The sequence below is a fragment of the Lepidothrix coronata genome, unplaced genomic scaffold (genome assembly GCF_001604755.1).
Source record: "Lepidothrix coronata isolate B3197 unplaced genomic scaffold, Lepidothrix_coronata-1.0 Scaffold40, whole genome shotgun sequence".
Taxonomy (NCBI): domain Eukaryota; kingdom Metazoa; phylum Chordata; class Aves; order Passeriformes; family Pipridae; genus Lepidothrix; species Lepidothrix coronata.
The window spans coordinates 1,788,629-1,799,820 of NW_016690220.1; the positions used below are offsets into that span (position 1 = coordinate 1,788,629).

The 11,192-nt window shown below is 38.9% G+C and overlaps 1 protein-coding gene across 2 annotated transcripts in view; it reads left to right on the top strand.

Moving 5' to 3' along the window:
• Positions 1-10,942, top strand: part of NR4A3 (nuclear receptor subfamily 4 group A member 3) — a 29,591-nt gene extending 18,649 nt beyond the window's left edge. For both annotated transcript variants that reach the window (XM_017813249.1, XM_017813250.1), the window contains one exon: positions 7,777-10,942. In XM_017813249.1, the coding sequence (XP_017668738.1) occupies positions 7,777-8,036 (260 nt within the window). In that variant the 3' untranslated portion in view covers positions 8,037-10,942. The remainder of the gene's footprint in view (positions 1-7,776) is intronic.
• Positions 10,943-11,192: the final 250 nt, after the last annotated feature.

Consider the following 11,192-nt stretch of genomic DNA (forward strand, 5'->3'; position numbering starts at 1 on the left):
CCAAGTGAATGTAGAAAAAACAAATGTGTTGGACAAAAACTTTCCTTACAAAATCATGCCCTGTTTTAACATGGTAATTTGTTCAGTTAGACACTGCTTGCTTGCCAAAAGTTGTCCAGTGGTTGGCTCAGGTCACCCTAAGATAATTAGAAATAGGTTTTAATTGGTAACAGCCCACATTTCTTCCTTTCTTTGATCATAAGCCTTCCAGGAGTTTGCTATATTTTGCTGGTCTTCCCGAAGTTTCTAAACAAATGCAAGCAACTGTTGCCTTTAAAAGGAGACTGTTTCTGTACATAAAAGTTTTAGAATTTTACGTGTTTGTCAATATTCTCTTGATTTTCTCACCTGTATGAGATGGTGTTTAAAATGAATATACTTTTCTGCTTATTCTTTTATTTCATGAGGCTGGTATATCTCTACTGATTTGCTCTTAAGGACAGCGTATACTTTCATGTGATCTAAATTAGACCAAAGCTCTAGTGACATATTCAGAGGTTTCAGATGTCCAAGGGCAGTTAGCTAACTTACGGACTCAGCCAGAAATTTGGTCACCTGAAATCAGATGGTATTGTATAATGAAGAACGATATTAAAAAAAAAAACTGTAAGAGGAAATGAGGTGATTATGGCTAAAAGAACACTACACCACAAAGTGCTGGTGGGCAGGGTTCTTTTGAGACTTTCTCATTAATAGTGTATTGAAATTTCTTATTCAGGAAAGCCTTGAGGTTTGCCTCTGGTGTGGCATCCCAGAATGAGAAATGGCTTCTTGCTTCTTGCCTCCTCCCTACAGTTTGAGCATGACAAGCCATGTACTGGTTTTCAGCTAGTCCTACCAAAAGAGAAAAAATAATAAAGAGAAAATTTGGAAATCTGAAACCTGAAAAATTCTAAAATGTTTAACATTTTTAAGCACTGTTTTGAGGTTTGGCTTAGATTTACGTGGGTGTTTCAGATGCCATTCTTTAGCTCTGGGGAAGGTACTCTTTTCTCCTGTAGTGAACTGTTGGAGGCAACGGGTAGTTAGCAAACCATAGTTCAAGTCTTTTTTGTGAGTCAGACCAAGAGAGTGACCTTTTCGAGGAACGTGGGATATCTGACTATTGACTATCACTATCTTTTGTCTTAAGACAACTTGATATGTTTCATGGGCTGCAGAATGGCTGTTGTGCCTGATGATATGGGGACAAGCTGGTGCTCAGAGGGACACCCAAGGCCCAGTCTCTGGTCTGATTCCAACAGGAAGGGAATCTGACCATGGATCTTCCATGTTCCATATGCATATCCGTGTAATTAGGCTGCAAGATAGGAAGGAGCAGGAGGGCTCTGTTTTGTCAGTCTAGCTGTTTCCCTTAGTAACAACATGGCAAGACAAAAATCCTGACTTGAGCAAAATTTTCTTGATTATTACGTAGACTGCTCCAGTTCTTATTTTGCATGAGACAACTGTTCATGACTTGATGGTTTAACCAAAAAAAGGAATAGACAATAACCCTGTGATCTATAATAGTTATAGCCTATTTTAATACTGTATGGTATCCTAGATGGCATCAAATTCAAAAATTGTCTCTCTAGATAAAGAGAAATTGCTTCTGGGAATAATGACCTGTTTGTTCTTCTTGATTTCATGAATGCTGTCCATAGCCCAAACAAAGACAGCAAACCCTCTTGTATACTAGCCATTGGCAGTTTCGCTGAGGGAGAAAAGTGAGAGGAGTCACCACTCTCTTTGGCATATTCTCTCTCCATTCTGCAAGAGTAACAGGGAGGACTAACATCTGTTTCCCAGTGAAGGAAGAGAGAATAAATCTGAAATTCAATTTTGGAGACTAAAAGACATTCCACTGTTCCCAGTGTCCCAAGATATACTGAAGGCTGTTCTCTCATTTTGGAATGTCAAATCGTCTCCCCAGTAACAGCTCCAGTAGTTCCAGGGACCTTTAATTAACCCTGCTGACTTGTTTGGAGCTGCAAAGCTCTATGTCCTGTCTCAACCACAGCTGCAGATGACAGCATAGGATGCATGGTTATAGGCATATATGGTAATTTGTTCTCTTTAGTGATTTTGAAGAGAATGACAAGAGACTTAGTGAGTATCACAGGACTCACTAGTTCACCACACTGCTTGCTTTGAGTAAAACTAAAGGAATGCATATTATTTTGCATTATATAATCCATTAGAGAGTATGTATATTTGTGCTTTTTCTATTTATTTTTTGTTTTTTGGAAATTTGTAGTGTGTTGCCTAAAAGGAAAGGCATTATGTCAGATTGCTGCTGAATTTTCGAGTCCTTTCAGATAAGACACCATCTTGAAAGAGCACCCAGAATGAAAGAAGTGACATCAGGTTTATTGTGTCTTGTAAACAGTTAACTTAAAACACCGTAGTGCCAAAACACATCTTTTTACTTTAAGGTACTCCTCTAGTATCTTCCTCTCTCTGTCTCTCTTCTCTTTTTTTACTTCCTTCAGCTGGTTAAGAAAGGCTGGACACAACTTCCTCCAGAGCACATCAGTGTCACTCTAAGTATCACCCAGAAGAATGTAGTTAGGAAACAACACATGACACTCACCCACACATCCCCATGAAAGCAAAAAAATTAGTTCTGTCATGTTCTTTTTCTTTGGATCACTTATTCTGTTGGTAGGTAGAATCTAACGAGCTAAAGAAGAGTGCCAACATGAAAAAGAAGTGCTGGTCATCTTGGGACGAGTTCTGTCATTAGTTCCACATGGACATTTTCTATCAGTTCAGCGTGTTTATGGATCACAAGTGTTCCTGCACAACCACTCCATGCTGGACTGGTTAGTGTTGAAGATGACCAGATATTAGCTCAGCCTGAACTTGAAAATGCTTCCTTAACTTTCCAAATCACCATTTATAATGATGTTTTACAGGTTTTTTCTAACATTGTGAAAATATAGACTGAGAGTCCAGTGCAGATCATCTCAAGGCCACACTCTAATTTCTGCCTGCTCTAGAACTTCTAGTGTTTTTTTTTTCTCAGTGTCTCTCTCTTGTCGATTCGCTTTTCCTCTCTGCCCCTTCCTTTCTCTATCCACATCAAACTATTATTGTTTTGCCCACTTGACGCTCTCAGTGGGATGCTGCTGAGTACAGAGCATTCTAGCCCTCATTCAGCCAAGCTCTTTCAGCATATGTTTTATTTTAAGTGTGTTACAGACCAGCCCAGAAACACTGTATATATTGGGCTTATTCACACTCTTAATGCTTTGTTAGACTGGCACCAGACCATTGAAGAATATTGTGAGGTTTCAATTAATTATGAGTTTGTGTTTGTCTTCCTGCTGTTGGGCTTTCTGTTCCAGTTTACAAACACAATTTTTAGCACCATCAGTCATACCAAGAAACAGTAATGAGTCCAGTCTGGCTAAAAAGAGTCTGGCTGCTGCAGTTCCTTCTGAACATGAATTTGTCCAACCTGTTTCTGGAAGAGGGGCTTACCTATTCTTCAGCAGCAAATATCCTTCAGTCCTCTTGCCAGGATATCCTCTGCTGTGGGTGCTTCATGTGCTGGGTCTACATAGCAGGTGGCAGACTGGAGGAGTGTAGGAGAGCTAGTTATAAAAAAAACCCTCCAGATTGCATTGTCTGCCTTCCCCCTGCCACTTAGCTGAGGGAAATACTGTCAGCGTCAAAGTAAAGTACTCACTCCTCCTTTTTCACTCCCACCTTTTGCTGAGGCAAGAACTCTTTCTTTCTACAGCAACCAGCAGTCTCTGTGTTACGCTGGGGTTTTCTCAAAGGAAGGAGCAAACTATGGTGTTCTGTGTGGTCACTCTGACTTCAGGTACCTTGCAGACCTGATGCAGAATACAGGGCACCTCCAGAAGATGATTCATCCACTAAAATTGTAATAATCTAAAAATGCCTATCTTTCCACTGATGTTCGGGGGAGCTTGAGAAGTCTGTACGTTTAGGTTGGGGATCCTTACAAAGTGCCTGAGAATTAGGCAGGATAAATATGGGCCAGATTGCTACAGGAAAGGAGACTCTTGTATGTACTGAGTTGCAATCCTGTGTAACAGTGTGTACACGAGACAACCAGAAAGCTGTAGGCAACTGAGCCTTGTGTTTATCTGAGTTATAGAAGGGGAAGAGGATTGTGAAGGGGGAAGAGAAAATCGTGTAACTACATTGAAACCGAGACAATCAAGAGGCCTATTTTAAGTCTGCAGAGTTAATCAGTTGCGTTTCTGATCAGACTGACACCTCAGAATAAATTAGGGCTAAAAGTGACCCACCCTGACACAGAGTGCAAAGCCCAGGGGTCTTTGAGGTACTCAAGCTCTTTGAGGTACTTGCACTCTTTGAGAGGCATTTTCTATAAAGGTAGTGCTCAGTTTGCCTAACCCTGCCATGATCTACCTCGTGTCAGAAGTTAGGGAAAGAGGGATTAGCACAGCTGGTGATAAATTTTTCTGCTTTTTTGCTTTCTTCCTATCAAGTTTTTGCTGATCAGCATAATGATAGCAAAGAATCGCATTGAGCTTCCCAGGAAAAGGAGAAAGTGTAAGAAACTTGCTGTGTTCAGTTTGCCGGGATGAGCTAAGTTTGCAGAGCTTTAGGGGCAAAACTTTTGATGAGTCATTTTGACAGCATTTTTGCCATAAATCACCATTTTTCTTGCAAAAATCAATGGTATCCTAAAACACAAGGCTGAGAAAGCCTATGATCACTTTACGTGTGCCTTTTTAATTGTCATTATAAGAAAGTCTGAATACGATAATATTTACACACCTCCTCAGTCAGTTAGAGAAAATCTATCCATTTTGACCAGCTGTCCTTCTGGGGATAAATCCTGGCCTTATCATTCCCATGTGGATAAAAACATCCCATGGATGATGGCAAATGATTAGAGGCCATCGGCTTCAGTGCCACTGCACACATTTAAAACAGGTGCCTGGTGCTGCTCCCTCTAGGTTGTGTAAGAAAGACTGTGAGTCTTTCTTTGTGCAAACAGGACAAGGTGGAAAAGGCAAGCAAGTGTGATATTTGAACCCTATTAAATTTAAATCTTTGAGTAAATTAGGACCAAGACTCCTCAAGTCTACCAAGGAGAGGTATTTCTTAGATAAGTATGTTCTTCAGGAACTAGTTGGATGCTAACACCAGAGACTGCAATGGCAGCAGAAAGGCTTCTACATAGATGGCTTTGGCTTTCTGTAGGTCCACAAGGAATGCCTTAGGGACAGAAAACTGAAAACCCCTGAGGCAGTTCCAGTCATGAGAAATTAACCTTTGTAGAGATTTGCAAGTAGCAAAAGCCATTGTATGGCAACTCACGCAGGAGAGAGGACAGTTTGGTTTGTCTGTGGCTGCTTTACTATTATGGCAGTGGAGAGCAGTGTAAGGACAGAGTATCTGTTAATTCTGACTTTCCATGCTTAAGGACAGAGTATCTGTTAATTCTGAATTTCCATGATTTTTTTTTGTGTAAGGTAAGGCTACTAACACAATAATCTTTGCATGCATAGTGTTTTGCATCAGTCTACTTCATGGCTATTCACCAAAGACATGATTTGTTATGAAACCTTCTGAACTTGTCAGTGGAAGACAGGCTGTTTAGTTCTGGCTGTAAATGTTAATAAAGTTGCTGCATGCTCCAGAGCCAGAGATAATTTTCCATACTCAGCAGCAATGTACACACCTACTGAGGCAGTGGTTTAAAAATGTGCTCTGCTAATTCATAGTCAGCTTTGGGATCCATTCTAGTATTTCTGCTCCCTGGATCTATAAAAATATCTTCACTTACACAGCTAGGACACAAAACAGATTAAAAGATGGGAACTCTTCAAAGACTGCAAGATTAATTTAATGTCCTGCAGATTCTCTCTGTAGGCTAGTGGTAAAAAAAAAAAAAAAAAAAAGGCCCTACAGCTTTTCCAACCTGTATAAAATATTTATCTGCCAAGATTTTTAATGGCAGAATCTGCCTAAGTATTTACTCTCAGTGACCTGTATAGTTAAGGCTTACATAATTACACTATACACCATTTACTGGAAAGGCTTTAAATATTCATTGACTTCTCATGTTTTAATGTAAACAAGGCACTTAGAATACCTAGGGTTTTTAATTCCTGCAAGGTGAAAAAGATGTCTGAAGCAGATGCCACTGTTTGGACAACAGCAGGGCAGATTGATGGTACTTAAATGATACAGTGCAGTAGCTTCTGGGCAGAGACATACATGTCTGCACATCTCTGATTCTGATCCCAGACCAGTATTTTTCAGAAGCCAACTCTGCCTAAGTAAGTACAGTTGAAAAAAAGTGTAAAATGGGTGAATATCAGTGGAAAACCAGACCTTTACATATTATGACTGCCTTCATTGAATCCTGTCTGTTTTATTGGTTTGTAAAGAGTACCTAGCCAAAACAGGTGGTGAGGGGAGGCAGCGACGAGTTTATATGCACAGGCCTGGGCAAGGCACCACTACGTCTGGTGCAGGCATTACTCCTGCTTCTAGAAGTAAAGAAAACTGTACTCTTTTCACTGTTCATTAGGGGACAGGCAGAGAACATACCTATAGCTTGCTCCTCCTGGCATAGAGGAACAAGACTTGGGGACAACGGGCACAGTGTGGTTGGTGGCTGCCAGGGATGCAAGAGAGGGCCAGGGAAGGAGACGACTTCAAATGCATCAAACATGAGAACTGCCACAATTACTCCTCATCCACTGCTGCCATTGTTTTATATGTCTGATTGATTTACAATTAATATAACCTGCATTTTCTTAGATTACCCTATCTGGCACAGTTCTATTTCATGTGTGAATTATTATGACTTTGCTGTGAAGCCAGTTCTTACCTGTGAATTTCAAAGTCAAAGGCAAATCAAAACATCACAAATTTGAGATTTTTGTTCTGAATATTTTTGTTCTGCTATTTCAATATGTCCACTAAACCTTGATAGCAAACAACACAGAATTCTTTCCCCAGTAAAGAGCCTGCTTTTAATGAATCACAAATCTGATTCATTATACTTAAAGAACTGGGAATGCATTTAACATCACTGAAGTATTTTAAAAAGGTATTTGAAGGGGGACAAACCCCAGCTCCCCTTCATTTTAGGAGTGATGGGTTTTTTGCAGTGGATGACATAGTAGCCATTCACTTTTGCTCACTCAAAGCAAAATAGTTAACTTCTGGGCTTCTTTTATCTTAGGGCTTTTAAAGATGAATAAACTAAAAAGCAGCAGCTGATCAAAATAACAAAGGGTAGTAAGGTGCCTTTAGTTTCTTATAAGAGTGTCTGCAAATTCCTAGTGGAATTCTAGGCTGGGCACTGATGGAGCTGGCTAAGGATATCGATCGCCACTTGAATTCACTGAATAAATAATGGTTGCCATAGTTATTGAGCATTCACAACTGGTGGGGAAGCATGGAAATCTCCAAAACACCTCCTGTGATAGTTTTACTGGAAAATCACCCAATTAATTCTGTCTCATATCATAAAAATTATGTCAGATATGCAGCATGCTTGGATTCCTTGTACTAGTATTGCAATCATAACTGAGTATCTCTGTTGCCTGTTTTAGCAGCTAAAGAGAAAAGGGAACTTGCTGTCTCTTATTTTGCATGGCAGAAAGGTTCACTGACATTGTATAGCCTCATCTGTTCTGAAAAATCTTACACTTTCAAAGCACTTTTTGCTTTGAGTTTCAGAGTATGGCTCTGGGTTATGCTGAAGAAAGTGAGTTGTCTCCATTTGTGCTAAGGATGCTGATGTGTTCTTTTTCTCTCACTTTGCAGAACGACATGGATTAAAAGAACCAAAGAAAGTGGAAGAGCTATGCAACAAGATCACAAGCAGTTTGAAAGATCACTTAACTTTCAGTTGCCAAAACAAAGGACAACCACTTGAGTCTGCAGAGAAGGTACTGGGTGTTCTGGCTGACTTGCGTTCTCTCTGCACACTGGGACTGCAGCGCATCTTTTACCTGAAACTGGAAGATTTGGTGCCAGCCCCTTCCATTGTCGACAGGCTGTTTCTGGACACCTTACCCTTCTGAGTCAAACCACCCTCCTGAAAGGCAAACGCCCACCAGAGCAGGCAAATGGATCGTGACTTACAGCTAACATTTCTGCCCTCACTTAACAGAAAAGCAGCTCCGAGTCTAAAATGAGGTCTTTTCTGGCGCTTTGTCCTTACAACCTGAGGCCTGAAACTTACTGGCTTACTGGTTTGGGGTTGTGTTCTTTGTTTTCTTTTGTGTGATTTGGGTTTTTTAAATAGCTAATAAGGCACTTTTGGACAATGCTATCCCAGCAGCAGTAAAAGGTTAACATGACTGTTTTAAATCTGTTGTTTAACACCTCATGGTCTATGAGGAATAAAATTGTAGAAGTTGTGTTTGAAAACAAGAACAGCAAATAGTTGTTTGCCAGGGTAGTATGTGTTTTGTGAGGATACCTTTAGCATACTTCCTGCATCAAGGGCACATACATCAGCACAATCTAAACAAAAATTCACTTTTTTAGCAAAGTACATTCAATTAAACATTTCATACAAATCAAATATAGCAAAATGACAATGGCTGTTAGCTCCCATGTTCAAGTGCAATTTTTTAAAGTGCTGTCTTACTAAGTCTCGTTTATTAACTAATTTATTTTACTAGGAAAACAAATGGAAGAAATCAAGTGAGAAAATTACATGCACTAACTTACCTGACAGAGTTTTCCAAACTTGATTCCATGTAGCGTGACTTATTGACAAATGTAAGTGGAAGACACGGGAGCAATTGTGGCTCAGTTGTTCCTTAGCTAAGGAAATCCGAGTAAGTAGTGATTGGAGCATACAGGGTCAGCATCAGGGATAGTTCCGTTTTAGACTTCTAACATAAGTGACTAGTTAGTAAACAGACAGAAGATCGTTTTCAAGAACAAGCAAGTCTTGTAAAATAGTATGAATGTAAGTGCTAGGAAGGATATAGTGGGCTGCGTTTAAACATTCCGTGTTCGTACTCCTTTTTGTATGTTTATACTGTTGATGCCATATTAATATGAGATAATTTGTTGCATAGTGTCTTTATTTGTATAAATGTTTGTATGCATGGTATATTGTAATGGCTTTGCCTGTATTTATTGCAATGACTGCCAGCTCATGGGAGCCCTGTTACACATGATAACTAAATGGGGTGTTCACACTGACTCAGATACACCAGTTGGAAAACTATATACATATATATAATGTGTATATATATATATGTATATAACTATATTTGTGTGCGTGTGTGTGTGCGTGTGTCTTTTTATTAACCATTTGTATATAAAATATCTGTCAAATCACAAGCAGAGTTATTTTACAGTTTATTTGCAGTGACTTCTAAGGCAGTACTGTTTAGCACTTTGATATTAAAATCTTGCTCATGTTTTGCTAAATTCAAATAATATTTAAAAATTTAGTTCTAAAAAACTTTATATGCACTGTATTGAGTCAAAATTTTGTTGGTCATTTTGCTAAGGAAAATTTTGAATGTCAACCTGATGTCACTGTATCTTTTGTTAGCTTTAAACATTCTAGCTTTTGTCTTTTTTTAAACTATGCTGTTTATATGGAAATTAAATTATACAATCAAACAGATGCCAAATGAATTGCCTAATTGCTGCAAAGGATAACCCAGATATCGAGTCACTGTATGGTTTTCAAATAGTAATCTGGTATTTTATCACTTACTATGTTTGGATGTGCTTTTATGAAAAAATTATTCTTATATCAAGATTTATAGTAGTGTCAATAGGGAAACAGACTTCTAATCACTATAGTTAATATTTCTGGTTTACCTGCAGATAATATTTGGAAAAGTATTGCTTTTTGTATTGACTTTTAAGCTTATGTGCAAACATAATAGCATAATTAAATATCAGAGAAGCTAATGTTTCTTGTAGGTTGCTGTAACAAGCCTGACCAGCAAGATAAATATATTTTGACTGAATTTGCTTTTGTATATACTTAATATATATATATACATATATATATATATACACACTCACACACATGTGCGCATACAAAAACATACAGACACAAAATCCGAAGAAAGTATGTTTGCTTTTGTCTCCTTGTGTAAGACACAAGGTCCCTTGAGAAACTACTTTTATCTAGGGACAAATCCTGCCAGGTGCTGAGCACCAGCCAGATGAGGGCTTGCAGGAGCTTTTTGCGAGTGGGCCCTTACCAAGGATTTTCAGGTAAATCAGCATAGTACAGTAAAATTCCTTTTTTGTTGAGCAAGGTTTATTTATTAAGTGGAATGTTAGTGGGAGGTAGCAGGTTCGGAGCCCCATGTGAAATTTCACGTCGTCTGTGTCCTCCAGTCTTCCATAGATAGTCTTAGCTGTGATACTCTCCCAAATCCCATCATCTGTGGAATTGTCCTTCATGTCAACGTCAATACACTGATTCATCCTAGAGTGCAACCAGTGACAGGTCACAGTGGTAAAAGAAAGAGTTAATGCAGAATAAATCTACTACTATTCTTAGAGCTCTCTCAGTGTGAACATGCCTTTGTCTAGGCAGAATTCAGGAATATATCAGGTGTTAAGGGAGAGTGCCTTGCTTTTATTTCCGACAACAGTGTCTCAAGAGTTTCTTCACTCCGCTAACCAGAGTACTTTTTTTCTTTCTTCTTTCTTTTTCTTTTTTTTTTTTGTGGTGTTAACCTGTGGGTTGAAAGAAATGCTCATGTACATATACAATGTAAATTAAAATTATTAAATTGAATAACATTTTTTCAGAGGCCCCATGTGTGTTGAATAAGTATGCTTAATTCTGTTAAAATCTGATGTGAATTTTTTATCATTTATAAAACATTAAAAAATTGTCTACTTGAGTCTTAAAAGTGGAAAAATTGGTGAAGCATGCTTAAGAACACTGGCAATTTAATGGCTAGTCTTTTGATTAAAATAGCTTTTATATAAATACGTGCCTGCAGTATCTGGTTATGCAATCTGAATTAGATATTGAGAGTTGGACCATGGTTGTCCCAGAGGTTGAACTACATACGGACCAGAACAGAGACTCTATTCTCCCCTCACTGTATTTCTCCTCCATGACATAAAGGGATTGTAATTAACTCACAGCTGATGAGGCCACAAGGAAGAGAGGGGATGGGTATAGGGCTCATAGCACCTGCATCTGGCTAGAAAGAGGATAGAGCTCCAATCCCATC